This window comes from Eumetopias jubatus, unplaced genomic scaffold, assembly GCF_037043125.1.
Source record: "Eumetopias jubatus isolate StellerSeaLion01/CBP00866 unplaced genomic scaffold, mEumJub1_p1.0 scaffold_8, whole genome shotgun sequence".
In the NCBI taxonomy this organism is placed as follows: domain Eukaryota; kingdom Metazoa; phylum Chordata; class Mammalia; order Carnivora; family Otariidae; genus Eumetopias; species Eumetopias jubatus.
This window is the reverse complement of record NW_028274814.1, coordinates 24,155,271-24,170,209: the sequence shown is the minus strand read 5'-3', so window position 1 is coordinate 24,170,209 and position 14,939 is coordinate 24,155,271. Positions and strand designations below refer to the sequence as shown.

Here is a 14,939-nt window from a genome sequence, read left to right as displayed (position 1 = left end):
AAAACAAATGATGACTCCTTATAATTAACTGCAAAAAAATGGGTTGTTTACGAGTATTAAGCTATAATAAATACACTGTACGTTTAGAGAAATCAAAAAAGCTCTTTAGAACATTATATAACGGTTCTATTGAAACTTCTGTTTTAATGATCAAAACATTTTATTTCAATTCATTATTCTAACTCATAAATATTTAAATCTAGAAAAATAAATTATGACTAGCATTACACTCTTTTCTTTTCAACTACTCATTTCATTGGTACAAACTTTTATTTTCCTAATGACTACAGAAGAAAGTTATTTCTGAGCACAAATCTGGTGCACAAAAAGATCATTCACTTAAGAACTAAAGATTCCTATAAGGCAAAACATTTCACATTTCTAGAAAAACCGTTGCACCAGAAGGGCCAACACCCAAAAGTTAAATAAAGAAATAAAAATCAGAACAAAATAACCTTCTTTTTCAGACCAAAAGTACCAGTGATGTTTCTTCAAATAATGTTCTTAAAATTGAACATTCTCCAAAATTCCAAATAAAGTTTATGAGTTGAAAATTTACTTAATAACCAAGTACTCTGAGCTCTCGTTTCATGCTTGCTAATATATTTTTAGTAAAGTTCAATAAAAATGTTTCCTCAAAAATTAAAATTTCACATTTTAAGAAATAAGGATTTCCACTCCTCATTTTGTATAAAGTTATACAGTATATAATCTATCTACTTTAAACCAAAAATACTCCTTCTAAAAAATAAACACTTAAGTTTTACCTTGATCGATACAACTTAGAATTTAGGACTGCTAAAATGAATTTATTTTTCAAAGTTCAGAAGTTTCTTAGGGTAGGCTATGGTTTAATTTATGCCTGCATGCCCTAAAAAGGTCAAATGGGGTATATGAATTGACAAAGTTAAAATGAATTTTCACATGTGCCTCACAAAAGAGAGGGACAAATGAAGAAAATGGATTATTTAAATTTTGTGCAATTTGATCTTCACAGAAAGATATTCCTAAGCCCCCTTTTAGATAAGAAAAATGGTTTGGGGCACCTGGGTGGCTCAGTCAGTTAAGCGTCTGACATCAGCTCAGGTCATGATCTCAGGGTCCTGAGATTGAGCCCCATGTGGTGGGGCTCCCCACTCGGTGGGGAGTCTGCTTGTCCCTCTGTCCACCCCCCACTCCACTCATACTTTCTCTCAAATAAATAAATGAAATCTTAAAAAAAAAAAAAAGATAAGAAAAAAGTATGCCAGTAATACAAATGTTCAGTAGCTGCACTGGAATGGGAACTAGTGCATATCTAACTGAAGTCGCCAAGTACTGCCCTTCACAATAAAAAAAAACAAAACAAAACTCTCTCTTGTGCCCAGAAAATCTGGTATGAGGTGTGGGAGGAGCTAAAAGCTTTTAAAGAAAACAGAGAATGAAGCAGACCTAATATGTAATGACTGAACTAGAACAGTGAGACTCAGACAACGAAGTAGTCCCTAGGAAAGAAAAGCAAAAACTCTGGGCTTTGAGAATCCTGGGAACTGGGATGAACTAGCACTTTCAGGTGCTCTGAGGAGAGCAGTTTTGCAAAGATCTTGATTCAACACCAAGTTTAGGGTCTTGATTAAAAAAAAACTCTTATTTTTCTAGGGACTGAGTGGAGGACGGGGGAGCGGGGGGATTTCCAGAGCTCAAACCTGGCCTGAGGGTGGGCAAAGGGAGAGCTCCCCTAAATGCACAATAACCCCAGAGGCCGGGATGGAGGGAAGGCCGGGACTGGAAAGGAATGATGAAGGCAGTGCTTGAAAGACACAGCAGTACCCTGAGCCTGAGCCAAAGTTAACTGCTGACATACAACATGATGTGACGCCTTCCCCGGCCCCCCTTCCCAGGATTCTAATTGGTGCATGGTTTTTGTATCTGGAGATTTCCTTGCAGTACAGCAAAATAATGGTATCCTGGACAACCCTGAGCCTCCAAGTATTTGGGGGTCATCTCTTGGCGGCTGTCCTGGTGGGGAGGGAGCACTCTATCCCCTCCATCACAGGTGACATCCCATTAGACGTCCTGCACACCATGCCCTTCAGCCCAGCAGGCTCCCGACCTCTCTCCTTGCTGCCTCTATCTTGCTGCATTTCCCCCAACCCAACCTTATGTATTTCCCCACTGTCTGCCTCCCAGCACTGGAATGAAAACTCGCCCCCCTCTCATCTCACCCTCCCTCCCCAGCGGAGGGACTCTGGTGACTGCTGTACATTTTGCACCTGGGACAGTGCCTGCCTAGTGCATAGAGAGTGAACAACAAATTACCTGGGACATGACTATACGAATGAATACAGAAGCGAGGTATTAGACTTGTCTATAATAAGAGGTGGTAGCTACCATATTTCACAGAATCTAACGTTCCCCTAATTTTAAGAGCTCCATTATTTTACACACCACTAAAACAGAAAATAATGCTGCCAATTATCACAAGAGCCCATCAATGCTAGGAGGCAGCTTGATTTCAGAAATGTTAAAATTTGGGAGAACTTTTATAGAATTGGTAATGGGTGATATATCCTAGAGTTGTGTCTGAGAGCTGGGCTTTTTTTTCTTCACAGCACATTGCACTCTCTGCACATACATTCGTTTATTAACCTTGGCAGGATGTGAACTCACGAGGGCAGGGACTTTATCTTATATATCACCATAGCCTCAGTACTTGGTATTTGGCACGTAGTAGATGCTCAATAATCAATAAATATTTGATGTATGAATGTATGAATCAGTTTATGAATCCCTGAAGTAACACCTTAGCAGTCAGGGAAATGATTTTGAGGGCTGTCTATGAGATAAGGGAAAGAAGGGGGAAGCAGTATAAGGAGAATGGAGAAGGATTAGAAGTCAGAAAACAATGATTTTTCAAGAGAAATCTTAACTGAAAATTTTCTAGAGCTGTATCTGTCAACATCCTCCTTTCCTTTCCCACCCTGAGCTTACTTATGAAACCTTCCTCCTGAAAGTCAAGGTATTTATATATTCTTTTTTTTTTTAATATTTTATTTTAAGATTTTATTTATTTATTTGACAGAGAGAGAATGAGAGAGAGAGAGCATGAGAGGGAGGAGGGTCAGAGGGAGAAGCAGGCTCCCTGCTGACTCCAGGATCATGACCTGAGCCGAAGGCAGTCGCTTAACCAACTGAGCCACCCAGGCGCCCCGGTATTTATATATTCTAACAAATATTTATGAATTTATAATTTAAATGTCCTTTCCTTTAAAAAATATCCATTCAACAGCAGTCAGATGTGTCTTCCATACATATAATAAATAAAATTATTTTTACCGCTGAATACTTTAAATGTTTCCAATTCTTTCCCCTCATAGGCAAAAGATAACTTAGAACCTACAAAACAGTTATAACTAACAATCAATTGTGAATACACAGAGGACAATTTCTTACCTGCTGTTTATTGCCTTTTCTTGTTAACATGACAAACGGCATTGTGTCTGCAGACTCTGCTTCTCCCTCCCCACCACCGAGTGGAGGCCCTTTCCTCAGCTGGCTTTTGAGATGCAAGGGAATAGCAACATCAAGCTGGTGCACTTTGACAGATTCGCCACTTCGTTGCTTAAAGACAGAAATGAAAAAATATAAGTATTCCAAAGTACACATGGATATATGTAAATAAAAATTTCGAACAATTCATTCAGTGCCAAAGTTCCTAAAACACACCAATCACTGGAGCCAAAGTAATCTCTCTGAAAGGTCACTGAAACAGAGTTGCCCCTCCCCTACCCCCAGCTCTTACATATATGGCTTGGCAGATCTCTGTGACTGGCTCCTGTTTATCACTGCAGCCTCCCCTGAGCCCAAACACACAATGCTGTAAGTTCTCCTAACCTCACCTGCTCTGGAAATGCATACCCACACCACACGTCTTCCTTCACAATTACCATGTGTCACGAGTGCCTCCTTCCCTGTGAGAATCCTCCACCAGACTGGTGGGGTTCAGCACTGGACACCCTTTCCCTGGTGTGCTCTAGCAGTGTTGTGCAGCCCACAGGTGCTCAGTTAATGTTTAAGAATGAATGAAATCTATTAATGTTCAGATTAGCTTTATGTTTGTTAATACCCAAGTTTTTAACGTTGACACTGTACTTATCAATTATTTAAACAAACCTTCACTTAAGACTTACTGTGCATTAGGCTTTGAGGTACTCATCCTAAAAACACAGTCTCTACCCTCAGAGAGCTCACAACTTGTTAAGAGAGAGAAATCAATTAATTACAATTCATCCAAGTTACATGTAACCTGTGTTGGGGATGGAGGGACTATATATAGGCCTGGTTGGGAATGGCTGGATGCTGAGATTTCATAAAAGATTGAATAAAAATGGGATACTTGAAAATGTCTTTAAGGTTTCATATGATTTCTTATAAGCAAATGGTAGCAGAGCAGTCTAGGGGATATGGAGGGAATTTAGGAAGGGGAAGAACAGGTGCAAAAGCAAAGACATGAAACAGTATGGTGCATTTAGGGAACTGCACATAATTTTCTGTATTTGCTGAAGGGAGCACAAATGAGGAAAGAGCTGAACTTGATTCTTCAAAGCTAAGCAGGTAATGCTGAAAGGCCATGAGGTTTTGAAATTGCTTTACTACAATTTAAATGATTTTTTGATATAGGCTCCCTGTTTGCAAGAGATTTCAAATCAAATAAAATGGTACTAAAGGTGTAAAGTTTTATTATTTCTAAGTTCTAATTTGTTAGAATTTGCCTTAAGTTCTCCCAGGTTTGTAAGATTTACAAACTTTTTACTTAAAATTTGAAAGGATCAGGTTAGATCACTCTTGACTTATAAATTAACTATTTTCTAATTACAAAATTAACATATTATTTGTAAATTATTTAGATACAAAAATATATCAGTGTGTCCACACCAACCCCTTCCTCTACCCCCCTTCCACCCACTCCAAGATGCAAAACCCAGTATCAATGGGGCATGTTCTTCCAGATTTTTCTTGAAAATACTAATGTAAACATATAAATAAAAGGTGTAACTTTGCATATTGTTCTATACTATACATGTTTTTCTTCTTTTTGATTCCATGCCATGGGCATCTTTCTAGCTGAGTATATACAGAGCTAATTATATGGCTATGCCCTTATTTATATAATTGGTCCTCTATTGATAGTCTAGACTTTTTTTTTTTTAAAGATTTTATTTATTTAAGAGAGAGAGAGAGAGAGATCATGCACACAAGCCGGGGGAGAGGCACAGGGAGAGGGAGAAGCGGACTCCCAGCTGAGCAGGGAGCCCAACCTACTGATACAAAGCTTGATACCAGGACCCTGGGATCATGACCTGAGCCAAAGGCAGACACTTAACCAACTGAGCCACCCAGGCTATCTTTTGATTATCAGTGAGCTTTAGCATGATTCCACTTGTTTTTTCAATCAACAAAAAAAACTCGGGTCATTTATTTTTTTCTCATTGGCTTGCAGGATCTGTTGTTATAGTACAACTATTAACCCTGCATTGTATAGACCATATATATATATTTTTTTAATCTTATATTTATATTACATATATATGTATATATGTGTATGTATGTATGTATATATATATATATATGCCCCCCACTCCCCGGTTTGTCATTTCTTATGGCATTCTGTGCTGGAAAGCAAAGAGCAAGGTGGCTGAGAACAGACTATACCACTTACTAGGCTTATGGCCTTAACCGTGGCTTTAACTGAAACATGGCACTAACAGTACCTGACAGCAAGGTATGAAGGATAAACATGAAATCTTAATGCAGTACTCAACAGTCTGAACAATTTTTAAGATTTCTGATAAATCTGCAATTAATTCTGGTGTGGAAATAAAATAGAAATTCAGCTTTATTTTTTACTGACCATTCACTGAATAATCCATTTTCCCTCAACTGATTTACAATATTATCTTTACAGTGTTACTAAATTGCCACGTTTTAGGTCTATTTGGGACTCTCTTATTTCATTAATCTCTTTACTGCTATGCCAATCTATTACTGCGTGTTTAAAATGTTTTATTTTCTTGTAGAGGTTCTCATCCCCCACTTTCCAGAAGTTTCCTATTTTGTTTATTCTTACAGATACTTTTAAGAATAATATTGTTAAATCTTAAAAAAAAACAAGCCCTTTCTCTCTCTCTCAAATAAATAAAATCTTAAAAAAAACCCACCTTTCTGCATCCATCTCCCCGCCCTTCTCCAACTACCCCCAACCCCAAGCCCTCATTCCTGCCCCCTGCCAGCCCTTCCGGTGGGGCAGAATTAGGACTACACAAAATCTAAGGACCTGATTGATGGAGAATCAGTATCTTTTATGCTACTGTGTCTTCCTGTGACAACTTTATCCAAAGAAGGAAACTCCTTATGTCTGTTTGCTTTGGGTATCTGACGGTGTTTGAAAATTAGTGCCTGGATATAGGATTAAGTTTTCTCCAGTACACTAAACACATACGCATAAATGTGAATTCAAGCCCTCTCTCATCACATCCTCCCATCCTTCCAGCTTGCTTCTTCAAGAACTCCCAATAAACAATGATTATTGGACCGTATCAAAAGACTCTATCTTGACTCCATCAGCTTTTCTACCTACTTTCTAAATGTTAGGGGCTCCTCAGGACTCAACCTTGAACGTGCTCTTCCTCTCTCCAAACTCTTTTTTTTTTTAAAGTAGGTTCCATGCCCAGTGTGGAGTCCAACTTGGGGCTTGAACTCTTGACCCTGAGATCAAGACCTGAGCTGAGATCAAGAGTTGGATGCTTAACTGACTGAACCACCCAAGCGCCCCCTCTCTCCAAACTTTATACGTGGATGGCTCATTTACTGCTACATCTTTACGTATGCTCTAACAACCACCCCACTTGTGTTTCTCTTCTGATCTCCGACATTTCCATTTTGGCACTTCACAGGCTTCTCGAACTTAACAAAGCCAAGTGAAACTCTTGCTCACTTTCCCCTTATTTCCAACCAGAGATAACTAGCCAGTGGCCCAAGCTAAAGAACTGTGCTGTCCTTGACTCCTTGACCCACTGCTATCTGACCAAGTGCTAAATAAATCTGGTTCACTCTCCTTCCTAAACAGCTTTTGAATCCAGACTTCATTCCCTGTGCCCTGCCCTTATTCTAGACAGACGATCATCATCTCTCCCTAGGATTGTCAGCCTTTGAATCAGTCTACCTGACATTCTCCTTGCTTTTCGTCTTGTCCCAGTCTAAACCACCTTCATATGAACCTATGGTTCATATAGGACTGTGCCATCCAAAGAAGACCCATCATAAATATCCATTCTCATACTGGGCCACCCTCCAAACAGACCAACTAGGCTCTGGTAATAATGGCTTCCTTTTAGTTTTTCCAACATTACACATCCTCTTCTGCCTCAGGACCTCTGACACATTGTTCCCATATTCTCCCAATTTTTCACCTAGATGGCTAGCTTCATTTCTGCCTGTCTTGTCTAAAATTCATGATCTTTGATTATCCTATCTCTAAAAAAGCATTCTATTCTTTTAGTTCCTTAGCATTAAGCACAATTTGAAATTATGTATTTGTTTAGTTGTTAAACATCTACCTTCCCCATAAAACTAGTCTCTTGAGGGCAGGAACCAGGTCTGTTTTTATTTACTACTTTACTACTTAATTTACTTTTACCCACTGCACAGTGCTAGGCACACAGACATACTCAATAATACTTATCAGACAAATGAACAACAGAGTTGATGGCTATTGACTTATGTAAGACAGGAAAAGTCTCTTTAGGAGATAAGTTGTTGGGGCGCCTGGGTGGCTCAGATGGTTGAGCGTCTGCCTTCAGTTCAGGTCGTGGTCTCCAGGTCCCGGGATCCAGCCTGACATCGGGCTCCCGCTCAGCAGGGAGTCTGCTTCTCGAGACCTCTGCCTCTCCCCCTTGCTCGTGCTCTCTCTCTCTCTGTCTCTCAAATGAATAAATTAAAATCTTTTCTTTTTTTAAGAAATAAACTGTTTATTATCTGTCTCTTTAAAGGGAGTATGATTATCTTATTTGATGACTTATGCTCCTAAATGACATGAATTTAAGACTTCATAATATTTCTAGATATATGAAGAAACTTTAATATACGTTTATATTAGTGTCATAGGTATATTAGGTCATAATATACCTATGACACTAAATTTGTACTTTATCATAGTTTTTGGCCTTGGTGGCATCCATGAAAGTAAAATCCAGTATTTCTTCCTTAAAGGATTACTCCACCAGCACAGAAAGACTACAATACCTTTCATCTTAAAAAAAACCCTCTTCGGGAGGCCTGAGTGGCTCATTTGTTAAGCGTCTGCCTTCGACTCGGGTCATGATCCCAGGGTCTTGGGATGGAGCCCCACATCGGGCTCCCTGCTCAGCGGGAAGACTGCTTCTCCCTCTCCCTCTGCCCCCTGCTTGTGTTCCCTCTCTTGCTGTGTCTCTCTCTGTCAAAAAGTAAATAAAATCTTTAAAAAAATAAAAATAAAAACAACCCTCCTCTTTTACCTCTAGTCACCTCTCCATTTCTCCCCCCTTTCTAGGAAAACTCAAGAATCACTTGTCTCTGTATCTAGTATTTTCACTTCCTCCCTTCCCATTTTCCAATAAGCCTACAGCATGGGGCCCTCATACCCTATCTCAAAAGAAGCACTCTCCACAAGTTTAACAATAACCATAGAGAGGATAGAAGTAAAGAGTCCACAGGATGTGACCTCTAATTACAGAAAAACATAATCTAAATTGGGAAGATGGAGTTTTTTATAAAATCCAGTATATTAATGTCAAGAATATATTAAACATTTTTTTAAACATCAAATGAGCAATATTCCTCTAAATATTTACAAACAAGTTATTCAAATTTTATTTTTTTATTTTTACTTTTTTAAAGATTTTATTTATTTGTCAGAGAGAGAGAGAGAGCACACAAGCAGGGGGAGCAACAGGCAGAGAGGGGTGCGGGGCTCAATCCCAGGACCCTGGGATCATGACCTGAGCCAAAGGCAGACGCTTAACCGGCTGAGCCACCCAGGCGTTCCAGTTACTCAAATTTTAAATCAAACTTAAATTATACTAAATTTCCCCAAATATTTATCGTTGGCAAAGTTTGAATCCTAAACAAACTATAAGTAAAAAGGTCTTAGAAACAGAGATAGGACTTCAGAGACAAAAGGCAGAGACTGGTACAATGAAATTACTCTGTTCTAAGTCTTATATTTACTACATTTTCTCCCAGCGTATCTCAAAGAAATGTTCAAATCGGGATCTGGGATGCTGGAAGTACTGGCAACTGCAAGCTGTACACACAGGAAAAAGTTGCTGCAGAGGCAAATGTTCAGATGTGGAGACCCTGGTGTCAACCAGAATGGATGGTGCTGCAGTGTTCTGTAGTGAGAAGACACTCTGGAGTAGAGGAACCGTTCATACCTGAAGATTTTCCAGCATCATTTTATCCAGAGCTTGAATGAAGTCCTCATCTTCCACACAAGGTACGTGCTTAAGTCCACCTCCCTTAATCATTACCTCCTTATTAAAACAAAACAAGAAACCAGACCAGAAATTTTAACCATCATGTTTTGGACGGCAGAGTCTTTTGTACTGGTAACTTGGTTCAACATAACTCAAGGAATGAGTGAGTAAAGTATGTAACACTATTACATGTTAAAAAGAAAGTGTTAATATAGTAAAGTACTTAGGAAAACAAACAAAATGAATTTCCAAAGGAATATTTTTCAAATAATCACAAGAAACACAACTTCAGTGGCTATAACTGAAATAATAATGAGAATGTGGAATGATTTCAAAAGCCAATTTTCAGCCATACATACAGTATTTTCTTCATCGGTTTCGTTCTCTTTATTGGAGTCTGTAAGGTAATCAGTATTCTCTTCCTCTTCCTCCTCACCTTCATCGTCATCATTATCAGAACCCTCCTGAAATTATTTAATATTAGAAGATTAAAACATTTTGAAAAGGATCTCTATTTTACATGTCTTAAGATTTAAAAACTTCTGTATAATTGTTCATTATCTCAAGTTCCAGCCTTTTACGCAGTCTGCCTATGACTCAGAGCAAAGTCTCAGCAGGCAGCATTAGTTGAAAACTAATGCACACCAGTAGCCAAAAACCCATCTCACTACCTTCTGCTGATCTAATAATACAAAGATCCTTTGTAGAAATTCTTCCTTAAATTGCACAAGGAATGAGCTTCCTGAACCTTTTGTAGATTTCTCCTATTTTGAGACTGAATTTCTCATAGTAGTTCTTTAATACCCATCTAACTCTGAAAGTCAATAAATAGTTCAAATTTAACATGGTTAGCCGTTGAAAGCAAGAACACTAAATTTATAAAGCACTACATTGTATAAAGCACGTCAGCTTGGAAGGTGTGCTCACATACTTCATTTTGTTTGCTCTACTGAATTCTGAAGAAGGTAGCATAACATGTCCCCATTTTTATCCATGAAAAAAACAAGGCTTGAGTAAGTCAAGCGACTTGCCCAAGGACACACTGCCTATCAAGCAGAGGAGCTAGACACTCTGACCCCGCACTCCTCCCCATCCTCTCCTGTCAATGCCCCCACCTCTTCTAACAGCCAAATTTTCTTTTCAAACAGAAGACTGGAAATAACCTCAGTGATTTTTTCAAAAGGACACACACATAAAAAAGACACAGTTGCACCCTATCTGTGTATTCTTCCATTTCCAACAACACAATTCATTCTTACTTAGATCTGTAGGTTTAAAAAAAGACTACACTAAATCCAGCTTCTCATTGTGCTAAGAGAAATAATGTGAATGAGAAAAAATTCCTAAGAGAAAATGAATTATTTAAATTTCTTACAATTTTTTTAGTACACATAACAATTTAGTATACATAACATAACAACAAACAATACATAACATACATAACAGTATTATAATTTACTATAGAGAGAGAGATTTTTAGCATTTCTAAAGTGGAAATATTCTGGGATGTAAGAAATGCACTTACTTTTTTCAAATGTATTATCTTTTTTTTTTTTTAGATTTTATTTATTTATGTGAGAGAGAGCAAGAGAGCACAAGCTGGGAGGAAGGGAGGGCCCGAAAAGAGGGAGAAGCAGGCTCTCTGCCGAGCAGGGAACCTGACGTGGGGCTTGATCCCAGGACCCTGGGATCAGGACCTGAGCCAAAGGCAGATGCTTAACCGATTGAGCCACCCAGGCACCCTGAAATGTATTAGCTTTTTAATAAACATAAGTCTATAATTCAAAATCAAATTTGCAAGAGATGCTCTTAAATTTGCTTGAAAAAATTAATCATTTCTTACCACTTAAAAAATACTTCCTATTCAAGCAAAGGCAGAAATGAACTATTGGGACTTCATCAAGATAAAAAGCTTTTGCACAGCAAAGGAAACAGTCAACAAAACCAAAAGACAACGGACAGAATGGGAGAAGATATTCGCAAATGACATATCAGATAAAGGGCTAGTATCCAAAATCTATAAAGAACTTATCAAACTCAACACCCAAAGAACAAATAATCCAATCAAGAAATGGGCAGAAGACAGGAACAGACATTTTTCCAAAGAAGACATCCAAATGGCCAACAGACACATGAAAAAAATGCTCAACATCGCTTGGCATCAGGGAAATCCAAATCAAAACCTCAATGAGATACCACCTCACACCAGCCAAAATGGCTGGAAATGACAGATGTTGGCGAGAATGTGGAGAAAGGGAAACCCTCCTACACTGTTGGTGGGAATGCGAGCTGGTGCAGTCACTCTGGAAAACAGTATGGAAGTTCCTCAAGAAATTGAAAACAGAAGTACCCTATGATCCAGCAATTGCACTACTGGGTATTTATCCCAAAGATACAAATGTAGGGATCCAAAGGGGTATGTGCACCCCGATGTTTATAGCAGCAATGTCCACAATAGCCAAACTGTGGAAAGAGCCAAGATGTCCATCAACAGATGAATGGATAAAGAAGATGTGGTGTAGGGCGCCTGGGTGGCTCAGTTGGTTAAGCGACTGCCTTCGGCTCAGGTCATGATCCTGGAGTCCCGGGATCGAGTCCCACTTCGGGCTCCCTGCTCAGCAGGGAGTCTGCTTCTCCCTCTGACCCTCTTCCCTCTCATGCTATCTCTCATTCTCTCTCTCTCTCTCTCTCAAATAAATAAATAAATAAAATCTTTAAAAAAGAAGATGTGGTGTATACACACACACACACACACACACACACACACACACACTGGAATATTATGCAGCCATCAAAAAACACGAAATCTTGCCATTTGCAACGACGTGTATAGAACTAGAGGGTGTTATGCTAAGCGAAATAAGTCAATCAGAGAAAGACAAGTATCATATGATCTCACTGATTATGAGGAATTCTTAATCTCAGGAAACAAACTAAGGGTTGCTGGAGTGGTGGGGGGTGGGAGGGATGGGGTGGCTGGGTGACAGACATTGGGGAGGGTATGTACTATTGTGAGCACTGTGAATTGTGTAAGTCTGATGAATCACAGACCTGTACCTCTGAAACATGTTAATACATTACATGTTTTAAAAGAAAAAAAAAAGAGAGAAAAATGAATGGAGGAAATCAGAGGGGGAGAGGAACCATGAGAGACTATGGACTCTGAGAAACAAACTGAGGGTTTTAGAGGGGAGGGGGGTGGGGGGATGGTTCAGCCTGTGATGGGTATTAAGGAGGGCACATATTGAATGGAGCACTGGGTGTTATACGCAAACAATGAATCATGGAACACTACATCAAAAACTAATGATGTAATGTATGGTGACTAACATAACATAAAATAAAAAAAACAACAACTTCGTATTCAAAAATTAAGCTAAACTAAGTTAAACTGCATTAACTTTTTCTCTTTACCCTTTATTTTCATATTACTCAGGCAAAATAAAATGGATTAACTTTTGAAATTGAAATGCTGAACAAGAATTCCACTATTCTAATCCCTATTATACATAATAATCTGTGGGATCTGGAAGTGAATGGACCACAAAAACTGGCTAAGGAAATGCAGGAGGGGCAGCAAAACACAGGTCACATTGTCTGAGTTCAAATACTGGCTCGGCACTTACTACTGTGAGATCTTGGGCAAATTAAACTACCTGTGCCTTATTTTCTTACCTACCTCACAGCATGGTATGAGAAATGGTTATGTAAATATTATTACTACTATAATGATAAATCTTGTACTTACTGTTAAATTATATAAATGTTACACTACAGAAAATTAGAATTTTAGCAGAACACTTACTTAATCTTTAAAGTTATCTTTAATTTACATAGCTGATATCCAGGAGGAAATATTATGGTTGTTAGATGCTAGGAATAACTTTGAAAGGCCATATGGAACCAAGGACCAAGTTGAGGACCAAGACAAAAACAAAGAGCACAATTTGTCTAAGAGTGAACTCTAGCCCTTTTCTTTCTCAGCTGAAGTTGTAGAATATCTCACACTGTTCTTATTAATCAACTATCTTCTCTCTTTAAAATGTTCTCCCTATGCTTGGAGCCATGGGAAAGGGTGGTCTTGAGAGGGAGGAGAAGCAAACTCCTCCAACTTCATTTATTAAACCACATCTTTCACTTCTCCTCCCGGACAAGGCTCATCAACGCCAAATGAACATCGTGTTTTTCTACTTAGCAAACACACACATATCATGTATGATATTCACAACTGCAATTGGAAAAGTAAGCAATGGTTAAAAATGATACAACTTTCAAAGTTATAGAAGTTCACTTTTGAAAAAGAGGAAATACATCCTAACTCTTCAGATGAGAAATACATGAAAATGAGTCACTTTTCAATGACACATTTATTAAGGATGTTTAAATTATTAGATTGTTTATTTAATTAGTGCACCAGCAAAATCTACTCTAAAAAAATGATCCTAATAAAAAAATGTCCTATGATCTTCTGGTCAATACTATGATTTTCTTACTTAAAAAAGAAAAACAAAAAAACAAAACAAAAAAACACCTTAATTCCATGGGTTTTCCAACAGACATATACTACTAGTTACAGTTCCTATAATAAAACTAAGGAGGAGATCTTATTTTACACATTAAAGAAAATCTTAGCTCAAATAATCAAGATATTCTTGTACAAATGTACCTATTGGCTATAAACAAAAGTCATCACCTCTTCTTCTGGTTCATTTACTTCACTTTCATTTCCAGATTGTTCTTCTGTTTCGGCTCCTCCTTCTTCTTCTTCTTCATCCTCTTCAAGGTTTTCTCCTTCTGTCATAGAATCTTTTGAGTCTTTGTCATTTACTAAGCCTTGAAATGAGGAGAAAGTGGAAAAAAACATAAAAAGGAGTAAATTTTCAATATTATACCACTTAATTTAGAAGTATGTATTTTTTTTTAAGATTTTAGAGGGAACACAAGCAAGGGGAGTGGGAGAGGGAGAAGCAGGCGGAGCAGGGAGCCCGATGCGGGGCTTGATCCCAGGACCCTGGGATCCTGACCCAAGCCGAAGGCAGATGCTTAATGACTGAGCCACCCAGGCGCCCCAAGAAGTATGTATTAAGTGAGAAAATTCAACAGCCATTTTCTCAGAATAGAATAAGAACACAATTTAAAATTATTTGAGAAACATTTTACAAACTAAAGAGACCTTCATTTCAACAAAAAAAGCAATGACACATTTTATATATATATTTGTATTTATATGTGTGTATATATAAACATGTATTTTTTTTTCTTTCATTTTCTGTTTATCTCCATCTCAGAAGAACACGAACAAAACGTACCAGCATATAAAATGCAGCCTCAACCATGTAAGATGCAGCCTCGGTCACACTTTTTATCAAATGACATTTTAGAATTTCTCCAACATCAAAGATATAAAATTATGTCGCCTTCATGGAGAAATCACATTTGGCTATCAAT

General features: G+C 38.2%; 1 protein-coding gene across 2 annotated transcripts in view; it reads right to left on the bottom strand.

Moving 5' to 3' along the window:
- The window catches only part of UPF2 (UPF2 regulator of nonsense mediated mRNA decay), a 107,028-nt gene that overhangs the window by 13,202 nt on the left and 78,887 nt on the right, over positions 1-14,939 (bottom strand). The window contains exons 16-19 of one of the 2 annotated variants that reach the window (XM_028114686.2): positions 14,185-14,324; positions 9,851-9,955; positions 9,450-9,548; positions 3,433-3,600 (exon numbers count right to left, since the gene is read on the bottom strand). In XM_028114686.2, coding sequence (XP_027970487.1) covers positions 3,433-3,600; positions 9,450-9,548; positions 9,851-9,955; positions 14,185-14,324 — 512 coding nt within the window. Of the gene's footprint in view, positions 1-3,432; positions 3,601-9,449; positions 9,549-9,850; positions 9,956-14,157; positions 14,325-14,939 lie in introns of those variants that run through there. The other variant, XM_028114688.2, reaches the window with a different exon arrangement.